At 41.9% G+C, this 25,660-nt stretch overlaps 1 protein-coding gene across 3 annotated transcripts in view; it reads left to right on the top strand.

Annotated features, from left to right (window-relative positions):
* HACE1 (HECT domain and ankyrin repeat containing E3 ubiquitin protein ligase 1) overlaps nt 1-25,660 on the top strand; it is a 160,367-nt gene that overhangs the window by 79,369 nt on the left and 55,338 nt on the right. For all 3 annotated transcript variants that reach the window (XM_073627003.1, XM_073627002.1, XM_073627004.1), the window contains 4 exons: nt 3,374-3,461; nt 9,316-9,427; nt 9,505-9,602; nt 21,900-21,987. In XM_073627003.1, the coding sequence (XP_073483104.1) occupies nt 3,374-3,461; nt 9,316-9,427; nt 9,505-9,602; nt 21,900-21,987 (386 nt within the window). The remainder of the gene's footprint in view (nt 1-3,373; nt 3,462-9,315; nt 9,428-9,504; nt 9,603-21,899; nt 21,988-25,660) is intronic.

Here is a 25,660-nt window from a genome sequence, read left to right as displayed (position 1 = left end):
CCAAGTCACTAACGGAAAATTTATTGAAGCCATTCAGTATTGCATTTCAGCAACTGGCATTTTTGAAAGGAGTTCAGCACATATTTAAGATGATAAATGAGACCAACAATTTTACTCTACCTAATAATTCCGTTGTTTAAACATGAGCATATTATAGCTTTCTAGACTACAATATTTTAAATGAGTGGGCTAGTAGATGTGGCAAAGCATTACAGCAGCTGTCTATGCTTGACTTGAGCCTTTCATATTAACATAGGTGGATATATAACTGTGTACAAACCGTATAGGGCGCATCAATAGTGCATATTATATAGATATTTATCGTATTGACTCTATCATATATTAAGTTGCAACAGTGCATATGCAATAAATTAAATCATATAATGCAAATAAAGTGAATATAGTGCAAATTTTCTTTTTAAATGCCCTCTAATTGGTATAAATCAAAAACACAATCTTATTAGTAATTTACAAATTTAGGAGCAGCATCAGGTTGTAAGAGTGCACGTTCAGTATTTGGCGCCGTTCCCATTATTTTTTTATTTTTTACTTGGTTATATAACTGTGTACTGACCACCATACACATAAAAACATTCTCGTTGTAGCTCTAAACAAACATTTCAGGCATTGATTCTCTTTCCTGTAAAAGTGATTTGAGCAGCTCTACAGCCACCCAATCACTTTTACAGAGGGCGGAAAGGGGGTCCCTGCCACTGATTTCAACCTGTCGCATCAGAAGCACTGTGAAGAATGGGAGGACCTTCCATTCTTCAATCTCTTCTGTGACCTGAGAAACCAGAAGTAACAAGGATTTCATCACTTCCAGCTAGTAAAGCAGCCGATCAAACCAATCTTGGTTTAAATGGCTGCTTTGTAGGGCAGAGTAGAGATCTGTCACTGCCCATTAGAGGTGCGCAGCTTCACTGGTTTTACGTTTCGATTACGATTATCCTGTCAACGATTCGATTTGATGCTATTCCCGTGACCATGACTTGCGATGAAAGATCGGAAATAATGTAGAGGCATCAGTTTATATCAACCCTTATACACTGTAGGAAGGAATCCATGAAACAGGGACTGACAGTGATTTGTTTTAACTTTAGAGTGGGCTGGCAGGGCTGTCCCAGGAGAGGCAGGGCGAGCCGGGATGACGTCATCCATGCAATCAATGTAGCCGTTCGCAGAATTGATGCAGAATTGTTCAAGGCTGCATCGATTCTATGATTATTTTCAACACCCCTCCTGCCCATGCTATCACAAGGGATGTTGTTCATTAAAACATCTGTGTGTGTATGTGTGTCTATTGATTAGAATCCCCAAAGGTTAATACTACAAATATGCCTCTACATTTAACTGTATATAAACTGCAGTACCATTAACCACTTCACACGAAACAACGTACGTGTCATTTTGAGGAAGTGGTTGTACCGGGGTGAAGCCTGCAGCTGCAGGCTTCTCCCCGATACCGTTTTTTTAGAGCTGGCAGTCGGCTTTCTGATAACAACCCATGCAGCTCAGCAGCCACTCGGCTGTTATAAGGAGCGCCAATTTTTTTTTTTTTAAATACCTAGTATTCCAAAACACAGATTTTGGCGTTTTGAATACTTAAGTGCAAAGGAGGGATTTAGGGGGCCTTTTAGACTCCAGATCTCTCCATAAATGGTACCTGTTACCACCTATTACTGTCACAGGGGATGTTTACATTCCTTGTGACCGCGATGAAAGTGATCAGAATTTTTTTTTGATTAAAAAAAAATACAGAAGAAAAACAAAAAAATGTTTTTTTTTTTTTTTTTTTTTTTTTTAAAGTGCCCCTGTCCCAGTGTGCTCGCACACCAAAGAAAACGTATAAGTAAGTCGCGCCCACAAATGTAAACGTTGTTCAAATCACGTGAGGTATCGCCGTGATCGTCAGAGCGAGAGCAATAATTCTAGCAAAAGACCTCCTCTGAAACTCTAAACTGGTAACCGTTACAAATTTTTAAAGTGTTGCCTATGGAGATTTTTAAATAGTAGTTTGTCGCCATTCCACAAGTGTGCCCAATTTTAAACCGTAACATTTTGGGTATCTATTTATTTGGCATAACATCTTGAGACATTCTCACATTGAGAATTAAGCATTAAAGACCATGTTTAAATATAAAAAAAGACAAAGAAAAGAGAGAAGAAAACAACATGGGCCTATTGACAAGATGTCCAATAATATATAACGAAATATGGGTTTTAAGGTCAGATGAGGGAATTCTAGGATAGTAAAGTTGCAAAGTCAGGATTTTTCAGAAAAGATATCCAGGGGAGCCATACATCTTGGAAATGAGAATATCGTCTGTGCAGCTGCCAGCTGCGCCGATAGTTCTTCCATTTTTATAAGCATATTTTATTCCGTTATCCATTCTATTATTGAAGGAGTGTACTGGGATTTTCATTATCTCTGAATTATCGCCCTGGCAGCCACTAAAAAGAAACACAAAATCCTCTTAACTTTTGAGGCAGATTCTGGGAACATAGATAATAATGCTGTTTAGGGAGTTTAGGCACTGTCTCTGAGGCAAATACATTGTATATTTTAAAAACATTGTCCCAAAATGGGTGCAAGGCAGGGCTACTCCACCATATATGTTGTATGGTGCCTACATGGGATAGACATCGCCAACATTGATCTGATGTATTTGAAAATATTTTGTGTTGTATCCAAAGACAGCGATGCCATCTCGTGATGACTTTGTAATTTTGTTCCTGTACTTTACTCGCAACAGATGATTTATGAGTCCATATACAGGATTTACGGGCTTTTCTCCTCAAAAATGACTCCTAGCTCCTTTTCCCATTCCACAAAATGAGAAGGTTTGTAGTAAAAGATCTTGGTTAGGAGAAAATTGTAGAGCAAGGAAACTGTATGTGTATGGGGGTCAGGTTGTGTACATAAAGATTCAAAAACAGTAAAGGGATGATGATCACCTCTTGTTTTTAATGAATTATAGACGTTATGAAGTTGATAATACAATAGTCGCCTACTTGAGTGCATCGTCCAGGGCTGTTAGTCCTTTATCTACCTAACTGCTTATTGAATCGCTGACCCAAAAAAAGCACACTTTTTTGATTCTTTTCTTCTTTTTTTTTTTTTCCAACACGTAAGATTAGTCCAGGTAAATGATTCAGAGGTACAGAAGGGTGAATAAGGACAGCCCTAAAACATGTTTTGTGAAAATGAAGTAAGCAGTGGCAGATCCTGTGTGGTTTTGTTTTGTTTTTTTTTTCCTGACCGGGTCCTGTTAACAGCAAATGTGTCATTTTTAACAGTAAAAGTACCAATCTATTAAAATCTGAATTAAAAAAATGTAATTCATGATAAAATATTTTCTTATGTTTTCAGAAATCCCAAAATCATATTTGATCACTTTCATTTTCTTCTGGAATGTCCAGAGCTGATGTCGAGATTTATGCACATAATAAAAGCACAGGTAATTTTAGTTAATTTGTACTTTTTATAATTTTGTAAATTAATTATTTTAGTATTCGATTTACCAAAGATTTGTTATACTTGAATACTAATCTAGTTGAAATACAATTTGCTAACCTGCTTAAAGTCTAATCATTTCATTCCATTTATAGTGGAAATGACTAAAAATGTATATATAATCCATAAATAGATGCCCTCCATGGGACATGGTAACAGGATTTGGATTCAAAAGTTTGATGTATTCAGGTCTTTGTTTTGGCAGGGCACAAGCTGTTTCTTGAGGAACGTCAACCCAAAAAAAAGCACACTTTTTTTGAATGTTATCTCTTTTGCCAAGTCCTTTGGTTGGAGTACACCTATTTATGCATTATGTTTGAACATACTTTATATGGACTGCGGTTAAGAGTGTGAGTTGGTGGTTTCTAATAAGGCGTATATATAAAATTATTGTCTTTTCAAGCTGTTTGAGTGATAATTTTTTTTTTTTTTTTTCACGTTTTCCAGGATATCCTTATCTGCTTTACTGCAAAAAGCAAACCCTCTTGAAACCACTTTAGAAAACCTATAATACTGTGTGTACCCTGTGTCATTTGTAAAATAAATTTTTATATACTGTAAATATAAAAGAAAGATGTGAATCTTTGAATTTAAAAAAAATAATTTTTATAGTTCCCTTTTTTAAAGGAATAATTGCTCTTTTATGATTAAAAGGTCAATTGGCTTTTTATCTTGCTTGTGCCCTGTAGCTTGCAGTTCTGAAATAACCAATTCTATTCTAGGTATACAGTCCAAAGCTTTCCTGAAGTGGATGCTTGCAGGCACAAGTAAAATACAAAGAAAAGCTAAGGTGGAATTCAGGCTTTTTACATTGCTGTTGGTTTATTGAAAATGGGCTTCTTTTGCATCTTTGTTGAGGTTTTTTTCCCTGCTTATCAAAGCAGGGCTTTCAAATAATAGCTGCAAACTTTGCCAATTTCTTGTGGCATTTCTTGGCATGGGTTGATCATTGGAAATGTTCCTGTGGCCGAAAACGAATAAAAGTAAGGGAAATTATCCCAGAATATTGTCACTGCAACAAGTGTCCTCGTTGGTAGATTTCCACTCTTTTCTGTTCCAGCGACAGCTCAGCCTTTTTGTATGAGATACTGAAATAGTAGTCACTAGGATGAAACAGAGGATGAAATACCCCCAGTGGAGACACAGACAGCAATAAAAATCTGATAGGAATGAAACTTAACCACTATAGTTTCTTTTTTAAAGGAATAATTGGTCTTTCATAATTAAAACGACAGCTGTTGTGCTGTCTTTTTTATCTTGCTTGTGCTCAGTAGCTTGCAGTTCTGAAATTAACATTTCTATTCTGTATAGTCCAAAGCTTTTACAAAGTGGATGCTTGCACTCACAAGTAAAATGCAAGCAAATTCCTAAGGAGGAATGGCAGGCCTTCTACAGTTTTGTTAGTTTACCGGAGAACTAAAGAGAAACTTGTAGGATGAGACACCAATTAAAGCTACTTTCAGTGCAAAATACATAATAATATTTAATAGAAAGATGTATCAAAAATGCGCACACAATTGTATGCACACACCTCCCATATGTCCCACCACCCTTGTAAAATAGGAACAACATTGTTCCATACAAATACTCTGTCCTCAAGCTGCAAGCACAAAGCAGCTCTAATGAGTATTGCGCACATACACATTGTACACATATATACAAATGGCTAACTACTTTAATACAGTAAATGGTCAACTGAACAAATGGTAAATTCCTAGTTGGTAAGCAAGTCGGCAAAAGTGGAAAGCTGTCATTTGTTAGGTAGGCAAACCCATGTAAGCTAGACAAAGCAAAGTAAGATATAAATGAGCAATGCCAGTCCACAAAATAGAGGCACATAGCTGATTAGTAAGCAGCCACTACAGTCTTTCTTACAGACTTAAAGAAAAGCTAGTCTCACCTACATATAGTCGGTTTATTTAGGCATTTTCAGTTTCTCATGGCAGTCGCACAGCTGCAAGTAGGTATCGCTGACAGTCCCATATATGCTAATTTCAGTTGCTGCTCAGCTGTGCAACAGATATTCAAATAATGGTTGTAGACCACCTCGCGCTGAACTTGCATGCTCGTATGTGTAAGTGCTCCAGGTGCCCACTGATGCATCCCCAGGTTTCTGTACTATTTCAGATAGCCTCAGGCATACAGTAAGTTAGTCCTCCAGGAGCTCATTGCTCCTCTCACACAACATCACTAGGGCTGCCAAGTCCTACCTTGATGGTTTGTAGCCCATCATCCAGCCACACCCAAAGGGGCTTTGGATGTGGGCGGGGCATTTAAACATGACACCAATGTATATTTTCCATTAATAGGACTTCATCAGGATGAAGATGAACCTCTTTAGCATTGTTAATATTTTTTTTCCATGCTTATTAAAGTAGGCCTTACAAATGATAGCTGCATGTTTGCTGCAGTTTTTTTGTGGCATTCCTTGGCTTAGGTGGTCACTCGAAATGTCTGTTTTTGAAAACTAATAAAAGTAAGGGAAATTCTCTCAGACGTGTTGTCACCGCAACAGGGGTCCCCATTGGAAGATTTCCCCTCTGTTCTGTTCCAGTGACAGCTCAGCCTTTTGGGTTTTCCTTCACTTTCAGATGCAGAGACAGTGGTCATTAGGAAAAATAAGAGTGTGAATTTCTCCAGTGGTAGACACAGACATTCATAAAAACCTGATGGGGTTAAAATGTTTTCATGCTCTGTTCAAACTAAAAAAAATAGTTTTCTTTATCGTACATCACGGAACACAGAGCAGCTAATTACTATTGGTTTGTACACCACCTATAGGTAAATGGACACTGGCACACCCAAAAGACAGGAAATCCCACCTCTATATAACTCCTCCTATACAGGAAGTACCTCAGTTCTTTTGCCAGTGTCTGTAAGATGGTGGGCACTGAGGTGATACATGTGCACTTGGAGGTCTGGACAGTTCTATTAAGAATCATGGACTTCAGTCGGATCCATTAGAAAAAAAAAGCTGTCAAACAAAATGGATGGTACGCAGAAATATGTGGGTGGGAGATTTTCTTTTTCTTTCTCCAATCGGTAGAAGAAAGGAGTTTGGCCTTAAGTACCATTAAGGGTCTGAGTTCGTCCCTATCCGTTGTTTCTCACTCCTTGTTTCATTAATCATACAGCATGTAACTTGGACAGTCCCGCCTATCGGTCCATTCTCGTGTCCTTGGGGCTTGAATTGATATTGACTGTCTTTGCAGAGGCCACTTTTTGAACCAATCGAGGAATTCTGTTGGTCCTTTTATCTTAGAAGGTGGCGTCTTTGGTTGCTATCACTTCACGAAGTGGAGTGTCACAGTTTGCGGCTCTTTCATGCAAGGAGCCATTCTTGGTCTCACATTATAAGGTGATGTTGCATCTTCATCCATTTTTATTGCTTAAAGTGGTTTCTAGTTCTTGAATCAGGATAGTGTCTTCTCTTTTTATTTTTCTGCTAATCCACAGTCGGCAGGAGAAAGATCTCTACTTAGGTAGTTCAGATGCTCAGGGTCTACTTGAGTTGTCGGCACAAGTCAGGAATCCTGGTTTGTGCTGCCAGAAGAGCCCAGGAAGGGCAGCCGGCATGCAGGTCAAATATTTAACAGTTAATCTGCCAGTTTATCAATGATGCCTATGGTTTAAATGGCAAAAAACGCACTTTTTTTCTGGGGAGAGATTCTCTACCATGTGTAGGAGTATCTTGGGCCATCCATCATCGGATGTCAGTGGCCCAGATGTACAAGACCACTGTTTGGTCTTTTGTTTATACAGGTCGATGTCAATCACGTAGAAGATACTGCCTTTGGCCTCAGCGTATTACAAATAGCAGAGTAGCTCCTTCTTTAGAGGCAGTTTCTATGATGGTGTCTCCCTCCCCTCAGGGGCATTGCTTTGGGACATCCCAGATAGTAATTACTATAGCTGCTCTGTGTCCTGTGATGTACGATAAAGAAAATCGTATTTTTCCTACAGCTTGCCTGTGAAATCCTTTTCTTGGAGTACATCATGGGACACAGAGGCCCCTCCCCTCTTTTGGGAATTGCTTGCTACAAAACTGAGGTACTTCCTGTAAAGGAGGGGTTATATAGAGGGGGGACTTCCTGTGTTTTGGGTGGGCCAGTGTCCATTCACCTATAGGTGGCATATATCCCAGATAGTAATTACTATAGCTTCCCTGTGTCCCGTGATGTACTCCAAGAAAAGGATTTTACAGATAAGCTGTAGGAAAAATCCTGTTTTTACTTTAGATGAGCTTTTTAATTTTTAAAATGCACAAAACCAAAAGACTGTACAAGCAAGTGGGAAAAAGAGGTCACAACTTTGGGTTAGCCCAACAAGCTTTGTTAGGTTGACATTGTCAAGTGAGTTATATAATTAATTTTTTATGGATTGACACACTTCCACAAATTTAGCACTTGTAATTGTAGGCTACTTAAACTAGAAAGAGGACAAATTGTAGGCTACTTAAACTAGAAAGAGGACAAACTAAAATGTTTTACATAGTTTTACCTGAGGACCTAGTCTTGATGTTTAGAACAGCCCCTAACCTTAAAGGATAAATACACCTTTGGGAATGTTACATGTTCCACCTGATTTTCGTGTGGAATACGTAACCTGTTCCCAGTGCTGCTGCACCTCCTCCCTGTGGCAGCAGTACGGGGAGAAGTTCGCCATACTAGCTGTCACTGAAAACAGCCCACGGCCGTGTCATTCATACACACAGCTCTGTGTGTGAATGAACTACAAGCTCCGATATCCTTAGCGGCTGTCAGCTTGTAGTTCTCATTGAACTATCTGTGGAGCGCTGTGGTTGTTCATTGAGTCCTGTCGGCAAATATAGACTTGCCCTTGTGGGATGTATGGGAAGCAGATACACTGACTGTGTGTAGGGGACCTGCATGCCATCAGCGATCTGCTGATCACTGGTGCAATGCTTTACAGGCTCCTACTACAAAAAACAATGCACATTTTTTACCTGCTAAAAGATGGGCATTCATATTTTTTTGTAGAAAGGTGAACTTATCCTTTAAAGTGGACAGATGCCGGCCTCCTCACGTTCGCCCATTTGTGCTGCATCTTCTCCTTAACTTCTTCTGGGTGGCTGGGTTTTCAGCCTCTTGATTGCTTGACTTGGAATGGCCCATGTGTTTGTATAATATAAACGTATATGCTATTTAAAATGTAACAAAAACATGCTATGATCTATATAGGGTTTGAGCCCCTCTTGATCCAGCAATGTGCATGGGAGCCTCAGCTGTCCCGGGTGTCTCTCTCCTCATTGCCTGAAACACAGAAGCGGGAGCCATTGCTGTCAGTCACAGCCAGTGAGCTAATGCAGAGAAAGCAGGGGGAGGGGCCAGGCCGTGGCTCTGTGTCTTATGGAGACACATAGCAGGGCTCGGGAGCGAACATGCATCAGTGCCCCCATAGCAAGCGCTTGCTGTTCGGGGGACTGGTCAAGGGAGAGGAGCCAGGAGCACCAGCGGGGGGACTCGAGAAGAAGAGGATCAGGGCTACGCTGTGCAAAACCATTGTACAGAACAGGTAAGTATAACGTGTTTTTTTTTTTTTTTTTTTTCCCAAACAAGCCTTTAGGATCACTTTTAACGTGCAAAACACAGAGGGCTGTATTATTATATTTTTTTTATTTATAAAGCTATTTTTGTATATTTTTTGTTAGAAAAATACACAAGATGCAGTCTTCTTTAGCTCGAAAAAATATAATTTGCATAGGTAATTTGAGGGCAGTACACTGAGGATCTATAATTTACAGAATTGCATCCTTGTTTTTCTTTTTTGTATTGCAGCCTTTTAAAGAACGTTGCGAGTGGTTTTATGAACATCTACATGCTGGGCAACCAGATTCTGATATGGTTCATAGACCTGTAAATGAGAATGACATATTGCTAGTTCATAGAGGTATGAGCCATAAAACTACTTGTTTAATCCAGAGATTTTGCTTTAACAAGAATGTAATTAATTTTTTACATATTTAGATTCTCTTTTTAGGAGCAGTTGTGAAGTGGTGTTTAAATCAAATTGTGAAAAACTTAAGCAAGGTATTGCTGTGCGTTTCCATGGAGAAGAAGGCATGGTATGTCCAAATTTGTCATGCTTTCATGGTTAGTGTTGATATGTATGTAAAAAAGTATTCAGTAAAGCCGTTAAAGCGGTAGTAAACATCGCTTTTTATCTTGTACCTACAGGCAAGCCTATAACAAGGCTTACCTGTGTAGGTACAGTAAATATCCCCTAAATATGCACTGTTTAGGAGATATTTACATGTGTAGCAGCAGGTGACATCGCAGGCGCATGCTGTCCATTGAGAGAACTGTGCTGCAGTAGTGACGTCATCACGGCTCAGCCATCCATATGGTCAGAGCCTGCAAATTCAAAAGTAAGACCGAGTGAAGATGGATTCCCCTTCAGCGGTGACAGCGTGCCGCTGGAGGGATTCGGTTTTAGTTAAAGTAATTCTAAAGTCTCCTTTTAAAAAACAAAACAAAAAAAAACAAACATGTTATACTTACCTGCTCTGTGCAGTGGATTTGCACAGGGCAGGCTATATCCTCCTCTTCTCGGGTCGCTCTTCGCTGCTCCTGGCCCCTCCCTCCTGTTGAGTGCCCCCACAGTAAGCAGCTTGCTATGGGGGCACCCGTCCCGAGATGCAGCTCTGTGTGTCCATCCAAACATGGAGCTGCAGTTCAGGCCTCTCCTTCTCTCTCCTGATTGGCTAACTGACATTGATTGACGGCCGAGGGACTCGTGGACATTGCTGAATAGAGATGGGGCTCAGGCAAGTATTAGGGGGGCTGCTGCACACAAGTTTGTTATCCTAATGCTTACAATGCATTAAGATAAAAAACCTTCTGCCTTTACAACCCCTTTAAGTCTGTCGTCATGTGCTAGTATGCGGTGCGTACTAGCAGATTATGACATAAGCCTGTGGGGGCACTTTTTTTTTTTTCTACTATGGTTTACACTTTAAGGTATTGGGTAGAACACAAATTGTACAAAACCAGTATTTTGAAAATCCAATACATTTTATTGCATGTATTCCCTGTGAATTTTTTAATTCACTCTTTCAGGTATATCCAGTATTGTAGCACCTGTTCTAACACTGTATACTGAGATTCTGAAGTAGGCACCACAAAGCCTGCATAATTAGTCTGATTTTCAAATTCCAGTGCTCCATTCAACAAAAGCCCCTAAACCCTTATGGAAGAGAAAGCATTCACTTAGAACTAACGAATGGCAGCTTCATGGCATTTTGGGCATGTTTAATGCATGGATTACCCTAAAGCCTAGAGTTTTGAGAGCTTCTGGGACACAGTAAGCAGTATTTTAAGATGACAGAGGACATGCTGGCAGCTATGCAGCTATTGGTGCCTTGTTTCAGACACTCAGCTTGTTTTTAGCATGTTTTGCATGTGACACTGGTGTTTTTAAATGGAAACGGGAGATTGCATATTTTTAAAGCTGTGAAATTCACTAAACATTCAAGGTAAATCTTCCAGATCAGTGAGTTTTAGTATACAGTGAATGATTCATAAATATGCTTGATAGACTTTCAATGTTGAGTAATTCTATAAAAATGGTCAGTTGTGGTAGATAAGATTATCAATATAATTTCTCATAATTTTTGTTTGGGGAGACCGCCAGTTTTGCGCATTACATAAGAATGCTTACGTTCCTTCTATACATTGCTAAACATGCAGTGTTTGTATGTCCTTACATCCCACAGTGTAACTATAGATTTCTTTTTCATACGTCATGGGACACAGAGTCAGGCTAATATTCATTACCTGCTGGGTTATACTCCATCATTAGGTGAATGTACACTGGTAGACCAAAGGTCTTCAGACAGGAAGTGATCCCCTATATAACCCCTCCCATACAGTAAGTATTTTAGTTTTCTTTACCAGTGTCTGCAAGGTGGATGGCACAGTTTGTTTGAGCTCTCTGAGATCCAGGTCTCTAGTCCCACAAACGGTTCCAAAAATGAATCAAGGGATTCACTGATTGGATCCATTTGACACAGGCTTTTATGCTTAGATAAATGGTACCTGAGCCTCACAAAGAAGACTTAAGATCCTGCAAGGTTTTGCCTGTAACGTGGCCTCCGGGTGCTGGACCCTGCGGAGTGGAAATCCTGGACACTACAGCGCTAAGGCATTTCCTGCAGGGTGCTGTACAGGTCCAAGGGAGTGGACCCTAAACATGAAAGGGTACCCAGTCCTTGAAGGTCCAAGTGACAGGAACCCGCCGTGAAGGGTGAAGCTTAGGCCCTTAGCTTCTAAGTGGCCCTGCGCCAGGATGGGTAAGTGAAACCCCTTTATTTTATTATTGTGGGGTGTCCCAGTGATTGTAACAATCGGTCAACCTAGCTAAGGCTGGACACCTGTGTGCGGTGACCATACGGGGGAGTTATAGGCTAAATGTGGGTGTTTGCAAATTGTACCTTTTTTTGCTTGTGTCTGGCTGTTTTCTACCTGTATGATGGCGCAAGACGGTGCGCCATTTTGCCTTGGTTCGCCATGGCGCACGTGCGTTCACAAGAGAACCGCTGGGCTTAGCAGTTTGTTTGGCGGCCATGGACAACGCAGCTACACGGGTACGCAAATACAGTCACGTCTACTCGCCGGGACCGTGCACATGCGTGCGCACACACATAGAACGTTCCCGGTGCACACCCAGCTTATTTAAGCTGTGCAGGCCAAGCATGTGGTGCTTCCAGAAGGCAGCCGTGGGACACAGAGCAGGCTCTGTGCAGACACTTGCAGTGGTTCATTTTTCCTTACCCTGGTCACATGAGTCACCAGGTGTTGCTTGGCAGGCTAAAGGTGCTTAGCAGGATTGTTGCATAGGGGATGGTGAGCCCTATTTAATTGTCTCCCTTCTGAGGTGTTTTACTCTACCAAGTACTCGTTGTTTGCAGCATTGAATGTCTTCCAAAAAGAGGAGTGGGACTAACCCCATAAGGAAGGGCACACCTATGTCATCAGTAGTTCCTGATGAACCCAGTCGTATCCTTAGTGTTGTATCCCTTGAAAGACTAGAGGCCCCCAGGAAATCTGAGCCGCTGCGCCTATCTGGTATTGTGCCTACAGTCAACGCTGCTGCTTCACCCTTTATCACTAAGTATGAACTGTCCTCAGCCCTAGCCGGGTTTGAGCACAGGATTGCCGACACGATTGCGTCCAACCCGCAGGGTGGCAGGAAGCATGACAGATCCCCCCCCTGGAGTCTCCTAGTCAGGAGCAGGAATGGGTTGAGGATGGGGGAAGAGCTGAAAGCTCAGGATTCGATGGAGTGCCCAGCAGATGAGTCTGCTTCCGAGCAATCTAGACAAGATATCCAGTCGATGTCTGCCTCTCAGTCGCAGAGGCTTTTGATCCTGACTCTGGCCGAAATGGTTTGTTCTGCCTTTAAGTTGCCTCTTGCAGAGGTGACTGAGCCCCCCTGGTCCTTTTTGGGATCTCTGAGACCTTTTCAGGTCGCACAGACTTTCCCACTACACCCCCTGTTGGAACAGGCGGTGTATGCTGATTGGGAACATCCTGACTGGACTTTTTTGCCTCCTAAAAGGCTTTCCCTTTTATATTCCATGGATGAAAAGTTTGTTAAAAAATGCAGCATGCCAGCCTCAGATGCAGCAGTCTCTTCCTTAAACAAGAACTTAACTTGTCCGGTAGATAATGCACTGGGCTTGAAAGACCCTGTTGACAAGAAATTGGAGTTATTATTAAAGGCTTTTCTTTGGCCAGTTCAACTATTCAGCCAGCTGTTGCAGCAATTGGTATTTGCCAGTCAGTAAAGGATCAGGTCGAGCGGCCAGATAGGCCTAACCAGAAAGGATGATCTCCTTAAAAGTAAGACAGATATTCCTCGAGCGCTGTGTGTTGCTGTTTATGCTTTAAGGGATTCAATACAACAGGTTTCTCGTCTGGCTCTCTTGTATGTACATATGCGCAGACTTTTATGGCTTAAGAACTGGTCAGCCGAGCTTCCTTGTAAAAAGTTATTGTCAGGTTTCCCGTTTCATGGGGAACGTTTATTCGGTGATCACTTGGACAAATATATCCAAAAGATTTCAGGAGGGAAGAGTTCTCTACTTCCTGTGAAGAAAAGCATCATATGCCCCTTGTTTAAAAACCCCAGGGCCTGCTTCCTCAAATATCTCTGCGTCAGGGCGGTTCCGCCACCAACAGGTTGCTAGGGCCAGGGGCAAGGCCAGGGCCAGAGAAGGCCCTGGGTCCAAAATTCTTCTAAACCCAGCACCAAGCCCTCCTTTTGAGGGGACACCCCTACTCCATCGGGTGGGGGGAAGGCTGATGCACTTTGCGGACATTTTGAAAACAACAATTCAGGACGAGTGGGTCACCTCCATTATTTCTCGCAGTTACAAGCTGAAGTTACGGGGGGTTCCCCCTCAGAGGTTTTTAAGATCCAGCGTTCCCTCGGATCCTCCAAAAAGAAACTTATTGCTTCAGGTACTACATCATCTAGTGCATCAAGGAGTGATTGTAGAGGTTCCTGTATCTGAAAAGGGCACAGGGTTTTACTCAAACCTGTTTACGGTTCAGAAACCAAACAAAGACACAAGGCCCATTTTGGACCCAAGGTCCCTGAACAAGTATCTATTGATACAATCCTTTCAGATGGAGTCTGTCCGCTCAGTAGTAACCTCACTCCAGAGGGGAGACTTTTTAGCCTCCATCGATATGAAGGACGCGTACTTACACGTACCTATCTTTAAGGCTCATCAGAGGTTCCTACGTTTTGCAGTACAGGAACATCACTTTCAGTTTGTGGCTCTACCCTTCGGGCTTGCTACAGCTCCCCGGGTGTTCACAAAGTTCCTAGCACCAGTACTGGTTCTTTTAAGGGCCCAAGGGATCCTGGTGCTCGGGTATCTGGACGACCACCTGCTCAGAGATCACTCCGTGTACAGGCTCTAGAAAAGAGCAAAATATACACCATGAGGTATTTGAAAAGCTTAGGCTGGATCATAAATACCGAAAAGTCAGCCTTGAGACCAGCTCAAAGTCTAAGATATTTAGGTCTGATTCTAAACACGGTCCAAGCAAGAGTATTCTTGCCACCCGTAAGAATCTGTGCCCTGAAGGATCAGGTGCGTCAGATAAGGGGCACCAGACAACCCTCCATTCGGCTCTGTATGAGTCTTCTAGAGAGGATGGTATCCTCCTTCGAGGCAGTGACCTATGCCCACTTCCATTCCAGGCCTTTACAATAAGAAATCCTGTTAGCTTGGAACAGAGGAAGAAAAGCCCTGGATTATCCAATGTGCTTATCTTCTCGGGCATGCTTAAGCCTAAACTGGTGGTTGCAGGATCAGAACCTGCGAAAGGGAAAATCCTTTCTCCCGGTAACTTGGAGAGTACTGACTACAGAGGCCAGTCTCTCAGGCTGGGGAGCGACCCTAGACGGGCTCACAACTCAGGGGAAATGGTCAGGGACAGAGCAGACCCTGCCTATCAACATCCTATAATTACGGGCAGTATGTCTGGCTCTGCGGTCCTGGACAGCGGAGCTTCAGGACTGCCCCATCAGGGTTCAGTCCAACAATGCCACGGCAGTTGCCTATATAAACCACAAAGGCAAAGGGAGGTAAACTACATACTAGCCTGGGCAGAGGGACATGTGCCAATGATATCGGCAGTCCATATCCTGGGAGTAGAAAACTGGAAGGCAGATTATCTCAGCTGCCAGCAGATCTGCCCGGGGGGATGATCCCTACACCCAGAGGTGTTCCAGGAAATTTGCCAATGTTGGAGATGGCCAGAGGTTGACCCACTGGCATCCAGGTTCAACAACAAGCTACAGCAGTTTGTGTCTCGAGCAAGAGATCCTCTGGCAATTGGAGCAGATGCTCTGATAGTTCCATGGAGCCAGTACTCCCTGGTTTATGCTTTCCCTCCGATCTTTCTCCTTCCACATTTGTTGCGCAGGTTTCAGAGAGAGGGGGTTCCAGTCATTTTGGTGGCACCAGCCTGGCCCAGAAGGCCCTGGTTCCCGGAGATTGAGAGACTGACGATAGACGGGCCATGGACGCTTCCACATCGCCCCGATCTACTGTCTCAAGGTCCTATATTCCACCCCAATTTACAGTCTCTAACTTTGACGGCATGGCTATTGAAGCCAGGGTGTTAAAGGACCGTGGCATCTCGGGACCAGTGGTGTCTACTCTAGTGAATGCTAGAAAAGCTGTCACTATGAAGTTTTATCATAAGGTCTGGAAGACTTATATTGCTTGGTGTGAAGCCAGAAAATGGCATCCTTGGAAATATGTGATTGGGAGAACTCTCTTTTCCACAGTCAGCTGTGGAAATCAAATTGCCTTTGAGTACAATCAGAGGTTAGGTTTCGGCCTTATCAGTATTCTTCTAAAGGCCTTTAGCCTCCCATTCACTGATCTGAACCTTTATGCAAGGGGCAACTCGCTTGCTTCCCCCCCCCCCCCATTAGGTCACCTATGTGTCCTTGGGACTTGAACTTGGTGCTGTCTATGTTACAGAAACAACCATTTGAACCTATCAAGGAAATTCCATTAGACTTGCTGTCACGCAATCTAGCCTTCCTGATGGCTATCACCTCGGCTAGAAGGGTGTTTGAGTTGGTGGCCCTTTCATGCAGGGAACCGCACTTGATCCTGTTCCATTCTTTTTGCCAAAGGTAGCATCGGCCTTTCATTTAAATCATGACATTATTTTGCCTTCTTTTTTCATTCAGCCTTGTTTGGCGGAAGAGAGACGACTGCATTCTTTGGACGTTGTTCGGGCAATCAAGGTTTATCTGTCTAGAGCAGGGGTCTTCAAACTATGGACCTCCAGTTGTTCAGGAACTACAATTCCCATCATGCCTATTATTGTCTGTGAATGTCAGAGCTTTACAATGCCTCATGGGACGTGTAGTTCTGCAACAGCTGGAGGGCCGTAGTTTGAGGATCCCTGGTCTAGATCTGCAGAGATCCAAGGATCAGACTCCTTTTTTGTTTTACCAAAAGGACCAAAGAAGGGGCAGGCAGCTTCCATTGCCAATTGGTCTTTCAGGGCTACGGCCTGAAATCTAAAGCTCTTCCCTTTAGGGCAGTGGTCATCAACCCTGTCCTCAGGGCCCACTAACAGGCCAGGTTTTATGTATTACCTTGGGGCGATGCAGACTAGAATACTGCAATCACTGAGCAGCAAATTATATCAGCTGTGATGTATTTCAGTTATCTTGCAAACCTGGCCTGTTAGTTGGCCCTGAGGACAGGGTTGATGACCACTGCTTTAGGGCGAGAGCTCATTCTACCAGGGGTGTAGAAACCTCATGGGCTTTTCGCCATCAGGTATCTGTGGCTCAGATTTGTAAGGCTGCTGCCTGGTCTTCAGTGCATACGTTCACAAAATTTTATCAAGTGGATGTTCTAGCAGCTGAGGATTCTGCTTTTGGCCACAGTGTACTGCTGGCTGCTGTATAAGAAGTTCTGATGGCTATTGTTAGGGTGTCTCTCCCCCCCCCCCAAGGCTATTGCTCTGGGACATCCCGGCAGGTAATGAATATTAGCCTGACTCTGCGTCCCATGGCTTACTCAAAGATATTTCTATAGACATAGATATATACATCATGAAGAAAAAGTATAACACATAATAAACGTGTCCAAAGAATTTCAGTTGTCTGGATTAAATTCGAGAATGTTTAAAGATACAAGTGATATTTATAGTAAAACAAAAAAAAAAGTGGACATATAATGTAAGCATAAATTAAATTGCTTCAAAAAGAAAACCTGCAAAAATGTACTGAATGTGCCGTTTGCAGTGATTTTTGCGATTTTTTTTTTTTTTTTTTTTTTTTGGGACACGTGGTTTTTATGCATTTTTGCAGGCTTTTGATGCGCTTTTGCATTTTTTGTATGCCTTTTTTTTCCCGATTTTTGTTTTGGGTAGATTAAAAAAGCGCAAATCAATGCAAAAACGCACTACGTGCTTTTCAGCAGCTTCTTCATTGAAGTCTGTTGAACCAAAAATGCACCATTTTGATTTTAAAATGGTCCCTGACCCTTTCCAAAAAAGCAGCAGCTGAAAAAAGCATAGATGTGAACGTGACCCATAGGAAACCATATTAAATGGACTGTAGTGCGTTTCTGCAAAAAGCATAGGTGCTAAAACACATGGCTTGGTTCACACCTGCATTGCATCTGGAAAGTATTCACAGCACTTCACTTTTTCCACATTTTGCTATGTTACATCCTTATTCCTAAATGGATTAAAGTCATTATTTTCCTCAAAATTCTACAAACAATACCACATAATGACAACGTGAAAGAAGTTTGAAATCTTTGCAAATTTATAAAAAAAACTAAACAAAAAAAACAAACAAATATGTACATAAGTATTCACAGCCTTTGCAAAATACTTTTTTGAGGAACCTTTGGCACCAATTACAGCCTGAAGTCCTTTTGAGTATGATGCTACAAGCTTGGCGCACCCATTTTTGGGCAGTTTCTCCCATTCTTTTTTATAAGACCTCTCAAGCTCCATCAGGTTGGATGGGGAACGTCGGTGCACAGCCATTTTCAGATCTCTTCAGAGATGTTCAGTTGGGTTCAAGTCTGGGCTCTGACTGGGCCATTCAATGACATTCAGCGTTGCCACTCCTTTGTTATCTTGGGTGTGTGCTTAGGGTCGTTGTCCTGTTGGTTGATGAACCTTCGTCCCAGTCTGAGGTCTGGAGCAGGTTTTCATCGAGGAGGTCTCTGTATTTTGCTGAATTCATCTTTTCCTCAATCCTGACTAGTCTCCCAGTTCTTGCCACTGAAAAATCTCTCCACAGCATGATGCTGCCACCACCATGCTTCACTGTAGGGATGGTATTGACCAGGTGATGAGCGGTGCCTAGTTTCTTCCAGACATGAGGTTGCCATTCAGGCCAAGGAGTTCTATCTTTCATCAGACCAGAGAACTTTGTTTCTCATGGTCTGAGCGTCTTTCAGGTACATTTTGGCAAACTCCAGGTGGGCTGTCATGTGCCTTTTACTGACGAGTGGCTTCTGCCTGGCCACTCTACAATACAGGCCTGATTGGTGGAGTGCTGAAGAAATGGTTGTTATTCTGGAAGGTTCTCCTCTATCCACAGAATGACCATCAGGTTCTTGGTCACCTCCTTGACTAAGGCCCTTCTCCCCCGATCACTCAGTTTGGCCCGCTCTAGGAACAGTCCTGGTGGTTCCAAACATCTTCTATTTACGGATGATGGAGGTCACTGTGCTCATTGGGACCTTCAATGCTGCAGACGTTTTTCTGTACCCTTCCCCAGATCTGTGCCTCGGTACAATCCTTTCTTGGAGGTCTACAGACAATTCCTTGGACTTCATGGCTTGGTTTCTGCTCGGACATGCACTGTTAACTGTGGAATCTTGTATAGACAGGTGTCCCTTTCCAAATCGTGTCCAATCAACTGAATTTACCACAGATGCATCTCCACTCAAGTTGTAGAAACATCTCAAGGATGATCAGTGGAAACAGGATGCACTTGAGCTCAATTTTGAGTGTCATGGCAAAGGCTGTGAATATTTATGTACATACGATTTTTATTTTTTGTTTTTTATTTTTAATAAATTTGCAAAGATTTTAAACAAACTTCTTTCATGTTGTCATAATGGGGTATGTTTTCGAGAATTTTGAGGAAAGTAATGAATTTAATCCATGTTGGAATAAAGCTGTAACCTAACAAAATGTTGAAAAAGTGAAGCGCTGTGAATACTTTCTAGATACACTGTATGCAGTTTGCTTTTGATCTATTTCTGCGGTGCTTTTTTGCCCATGCGTTTTTTCCTGCGTTTTTTAATGAGTTTTGCTTTTTTAATTTTTTTATGCTTTTGTTTTTTGTGTTTTTTGGCCAATTTGTTGTTGAGCAGATTAAAAACTGCAAATCACAGCAAAATTGCGGTAAAAAATGCACTACATGCTTTTATGCAGCTTCTCCATTGAAGTCTGTTGAACCAAAAAAAGCACCATTTTGCATTAAAAATAAAAGTCCCTGACCCTTTCCAAAAATACATCAGCTAAAAAAAGCAGAGATGTAAATGAGTCCCTTAGGAAGCCATGTTAAATGGACTGTAGTGTGTTTCTGCAAAAAGCACTAAAAAACGCTTAGGTGTGAACCAAGCCTAAGGGACCAAGCTCCTGAAATAAAACTATTAATTACAAAATACTAAAAATCTAAGACCAAACTGCTAAAATATGACGACCTGTTTTACTGGAGTAAGTGCAATACTAAGACCCCTTTCACACTGGAGGTGTTTTTCAGACACTTTAGTGCTAAAAATAGCACCTGTAAAGCGCCTGAAAAATGCGTCATCTGCAATCCCAGTGTGAAAGCCCGAGGGCTTTCATACTGGGGTGCTGCGCTGGCAGGATGTAAAAAAAAAGTCCTGCAAGCAGCTTCTTTGAGGCGTTTTAGCAGTGGTGTATACACCGCTCCTAAAGCGCCCCTGCCCATTGAAATCAATGGCAGGTCTTTTGCGGGCGCTTTTAACCCTTTAGTGAGTAATATAAAATTTAAACTCGCGCTGAATGGTGAAAAAACAGTGAAAAAGAAAACTAAAGCAGCGGCCACACACAAAGTGCTACTCACTAGAAATGTAAAATTATGAAAATGTTATTAAACATGTGTAACCAAGTGTAGATAAGTGCAGATGTGAATATACAAAGCAAAAAAACTGTAAATAAAGTCCAAATAAATGTGCTGAATGTTCTGATCCCCAATGGGAAAAAAAACTTTTGAAGTGCAATGGACCACAGACACTCCTGATCACCATCCACATGGGAACCATGCTGATGATGATATGAAAAAAGGTCACTCCCACAGGCAGAGCACAGCCGCTGGGAGAGACCAAAAAAGTCCAAATAGCAATCTGCAAAATCGATTCCAAGGACTAAAGACGTCATGTGGATGGTGACTAGTCCTCTGTGTGGGGGATGTTTCCTCCTTTCCTCTATTTAAGACGGTCAACTGGGCCGGGAATTAGGTCTTTGATAACGCCCTGTAGGTTGGCGAAACATGTTGACGTATTTCCGGTGGCACTAATGTTATTTCCTGCTCCTTGGAATGCACTTCCTGGTTTCTGGAACACACGCCGTGAGCAGCGTCCGGATCCATCTCTAATCCCTTTAGATGCCTGTTTTTATCAACTATTTTGTAAGTACCCATTTGTATATGGAATAAATCCCTTTTCAAACGGTACTTTTCACTATTAGTTCCATTTTTTTATCCTTTTTTGGTTCCTGGTGATTCTGCTGAGAAATTCCAACAAGAAATCCTTTGATCTGATGTGCACAACACCAATCCTGAGCTTCTTTGGATACCATCGCATAAGCCTGAAGTGACCCCCAGACTACAGAGCTGGGGGTCATCGACATTTGGTGAGTGGGGACACATGTGGGGGTGGCGTTTCTGCACCTGAAAAGTCCTGGAGCGTCTGTGGTCCATTGCAGTTCAAAATGCGGATCAGAACATTCAGCACATTTATTTGGACTTTATTTACATGTTTTTTGCTTTGTATATTCACATCTGCTTTTAACCCTTTATTCTGCTGCTAGCAGGGGTTAAAAGTGCCCCTCTAGCGCCGCTAGTTTTAGCGCCCCCACGCTGTCAGTGTGAAAGGTCTCTAAGAACCAAACTGGTGAAATAAGACTAACCACTGAAAGTGTTAAAGAAAACTAAGAAGCCAAATTGATGTAATCAGACTAATTGGCTTTTTGAATAAATAATTGCAAAAGCCTGATTTTTTTTTTTTTCTTCTTTTACCTTTTTGCACATTTTCTGCATAAATGAGGCCCAAGGAAAGCAATAAAATTTACAGGGCTTTTGCTTGTTGGTATCCCCTAGTATTTTTCTGACTTTTTTTTTTTTATTTTTTTTCCAGTCACTATTAAAATAATTATTTTGTTACATTTATATTTCTTGTATTTTATCAGGTGAAATAAACTCCCAATGAAGAACCAGTAGGGATAAGCTAGCCTTTTCCTTGATAAAAGTTATGGTTTGCATGTTAGAAAAGGTATGTGTAAAATGGCAACCTGACTTAAGGGTTGGTCCTTGCATTTCATTCAGGCTGTCGTTTTACAGAATATTTAAGTGTAGTGTCCATAATTTATTCAAATCTGTAACACAAAAAAAAAAAAAAAAAAAAAGTTACATCAAACGTGATCAGTGGATCATAAATAATCATACATGTCATTTTTATTGAACTACGTGTAGCCTTGTACATTGAAGGGTTTGAGATTTTGACAGCAATCACAGCGGAATCTAAACGCACCATCTGATTAATTTCCCCTTATATTAGTGATTATTTTACAATTTTTATATACATTTTGTATCCTAGGGACAAGGAGTTGTGCGAGAATGGTTTGACATATTGTCTTCTGAAATTATCAATCCTGATTATGCCCTTTTCACACAATCAGCAGATGGTAGGTAATCAAAAGCTATTAAAAAAAAAAAAAAAAAAAAAAAAAAAAGTAAAAATCACTCTGGAGATACACATCCATAAGATGCTTTATTCTAGTCCACCTTTGCACCTCGAACAATGGAGAAAATTTGCTGACACATTACATTTAGATATCTACTGAATTTCTGAACCATCATAGCCTGATATATTGTAATGTAATTATGTTTTATGTATTTCAAATTTGCTTTAGTTCTCTTGTGTGGACGGGGCTTCCTAGCATGCAGCATGCGTTGCCAAAGCTGCTGTGAGGCACTGTGTATGATACTATTCATTTTTTTACAATCCTTTAGGGTGATTCTTACATAGTTAAATAGTAGGTGAGGTCAAAAAAAGACACAAGTCCATCAAGTCCAACCTATGTGCGTGATTATATGTCAGTATTACCTTGTATATCCCTGTATGTTGTGGTCGTTCAGGTGTTTATCTAATAGTTTCTTGAAACTATCGATGTTCCCCGCTGAGACCACCGCCTGTGGAAGGGAATTCCACATCCTTGCCGCTCTTACAGTAAAGAACCCTCTACGTAGTTTAAGGTTAAACCTCTTTTCTTCTAATTTTAATGAGTGGCCATGAGTCTTGTTAAACTCTCTTTGGCAAAAATGTTTTATCTCTATTTTGGGGTCTCCAGTACAGTATTTGTAAATTGAAATCATATCCTCGCTCAAGAGTCTTTTCTCCAGAGAGAATAAGTTCAGTGCTCGCAACCTTTCCTCATAACTAATATCCTCCAGACCCTTTATTAGCTTTGTTGCCCTTTGTACTCGCTCCATTTCCAGTACATCCTTCCTGAGGACTGGTGCCCAGAACTGCATACTATAGGTGCAGCCAGACCAGAGTCTTGTAGAGCGGGAGAATTATCGTTTTATCTCTGGAATTAATCCCCTTTTTAATGCATGCCAATATTCTGTTTGCTTTGTTAGCAGCAGCTTGGCATTGCATGCCATTGCTGAGCCTATCATCTACTAGGACCTCCAAGTCCTTTTCCATCCTAGATTCCCTCAGAGGTTCTCCCCCAGTGTATAGATTGCATTCATATTTTTGCCACCCAAATGCATTATTTTACATTTTTCTAAATTGAACCTCATTTCCCGTGTAGTTGCCCACTCCATCAATTTGTTCAGATCTTTTTGCAAGGTTTCCACATCCTGCGGAGAGGTTATTGCCCTGCTTAGCTTAGTATCATCTGCAAATACACAGATTGAACTAGTTACCCCATCCTCCAGGTCATTTATGAACAAATTAAACAGGATTGGTCCCAGCACAGAACCCTGGGGGACCCCACTACCCATTCTAAAGGTCATTTTAAAATGTATCACTGCGTAATGTATATTTTGTGATAAACTGCATCGAACAGAATATATTTTTTAACTCGCGCCACCCACAACTCTTAAAGTGGTTGTAAACCTCAGACATGAAATGAACAAAGCATATCCCTCTATAGCAGGGGTCTCAAACTGGTGGCCCTCCAGCTGTTGCGAAACTACAAGTCCCATCATGCCTCTGCCTTTAGGAGTCATGCTTGTAACTGCTAGCCTTGCAATACTTTGGGACTTGTAGTTTCACAACAGCTGGAGGGCCGCCAGTTTGAGACCCCTGCTCTATAGTGTGTACTTGTCTCAATGAAAAGCACTAAGCGTCATTTCTGTCTATTGCTTTGTTCCTCTGCAATCTGCATGAGTCACTTCTGACATCAAGAGATAAATGGTGACAGGGGAGGGACCTCCAGCAGATTGACAGCCTCAGCTCTGTTCCTGTGAGCTGTGTGAAGAGGTGTGTTTCTTCCCTCCAATCAGCTCTCAGAACTCTCCCTGTAACTTCAGCTCTCTGCCCCCTTTTTTCTGAGCTTTCAGACAAGCTTTAAGCTTGTATGTAGGAGGATTTTTTGAGGCATAGTCCCTTCACTGGGTATATGTAAGGCTTTACAACCAATTTGAAAGATTCAGATGGAAATAAAGTGTCTACTACACAGCTTAAGGGTTTGTTTACTAAAATTGTAGTGAGAACAGGTTTTCTTTACAGTGGAACTGAGCCACCGTGGATTTTGCAAGAGCACTTGCAATAATGTGCAAAAGCATGCTTACCCTTCTCCAGCGATGAAAGGTCCATGCTTCCTTTTGCCACATCATTGTTCTCTTCTCCGCAGCTTCTTCTAGGCCCAGTATTTTCTTTATTCAGCCATTGAACAGCCAGTGATGGTGCAACTCCTGTGCATGTGTACTTGGCGTTACATCCTGACAATCAGTACAGATGCAGGGGGTGTACTGTGCACTGCACAATTTAGCTAGCAGATGATATGTGGCAGAAGAATCATACAAACTGTCTTCTGACAAAAAACGCTTACTACCATTAAAAAAAATACATAAATATAATATATATATATATACAGTATCTCACAAAAGTGAGTACACCCCTCACATTTTTGTAAATATTTTATTATATCTTTTCATGTGACAACGCTGAAGAAATTTCTCTTTGCTACAATGTAAAGTAGTGAGTGTACAGCTTTGTATAACCGTGTAAACTTGCTGTCCCCTCAAAAAAACTCAACACACAGCCATTAATGTCTAAACCACTGGCAACAAAAGTGAGTACACCCCAAAGTGAAAATGTCCAAATTGTGCCCAATTAGCCATTTTCCCTCCCCAGTGTCATGTGACTCGTTAGCGTTACAAGGTCTCAGGTGTGAATGGGGAGCAGGTGTGTTAAATTTGGTGTTATCGCTCTCACTCTCACATACTGGTCAGTTGAAGTTCAGCATGGCACCTCATGGCAAAGATCTCTCTGAGGATCTGAAAAAAAGATGTGTTGCTCTACATAAAGATGGCCTAGGCTATGAGACGATTGCCAAGATCCTGAAACTGAGCTGCAGTACGGTGGCCAAGATCATACAGAGGTTTAACAGGACAGGTTCCACTCAGAACAGGCCTCTTTATGGTCGACCAAAGAAGTTGGATGTACGTGCTCAGCATCATATCCAGAAGTTGTCTTTGGGAAATAGACGTATGAGCGCTGCCAGTATTGCTGCAGAGGTGGGAGGGTCAGCCTGTCAGTGCTCAGACCATACACCGCACACTGCATCAAATTGGTCTGCATGGCTGTTGTCCCAGAGAGAAGCCTCTTCTAAAGATAATGCACAAGAAATGCTGAAGACAAGCAGACTAAGGACATGGATTACTGGAACCATGTTCTGTGGTCTGATGAGACCAAGATAAACGTATTTGGTTCAGATGGTGTCACGCATGTGTGGTGGCAACCAGGTGAGGAGTACAAAGACAAGTGTGTCTTGCCTACAGTCAAGCATGGTGGTGGGAGTGTCATGGTCTGGGGCTGCATGAGTGCTGCTGGCACTGGGGAGCTACAGTTCATTAAGGGAACCATGAATGCCAACATGTACTGCGACATACTGAAGCAGAGCATGAGCCACTCCCTTTCGGCCGGAGGGCAGTATTCTAACATAATAACGACCCCAAACACACCTCCAAGATGACCACTGCCTTGCTAAAGAAGCTGAGGGTAAAGGCGATGGACTGGCCAAGTATGTCTCCAGACCTAAACCCTATTGAGCATCTGTGGGGCATCCTCAAACGAAGGTGGAAGAGCGCAAGGTCTCTAACATCCACCAGCTCTGTGATGTC

This window comes from Aquarana catesbeiana, linkage group LG04 (assembly GCF_042186555.1).
Source record: "Aquarana catesbeiana isolate 2022-GZ linkage group LG04, ASM4218655v1, whole genome shotgun sequence".
In the NCBI taxonomy this organism is placed as follows: Eukaryota; Metazoa; Chordata; class Amphibia; order Anura; family Ranidae; genus Aquarana; species Aquarana catesbeiana.
This window is presented reverse-complemented; position numbering and strand designations above follow the sequence as displayed.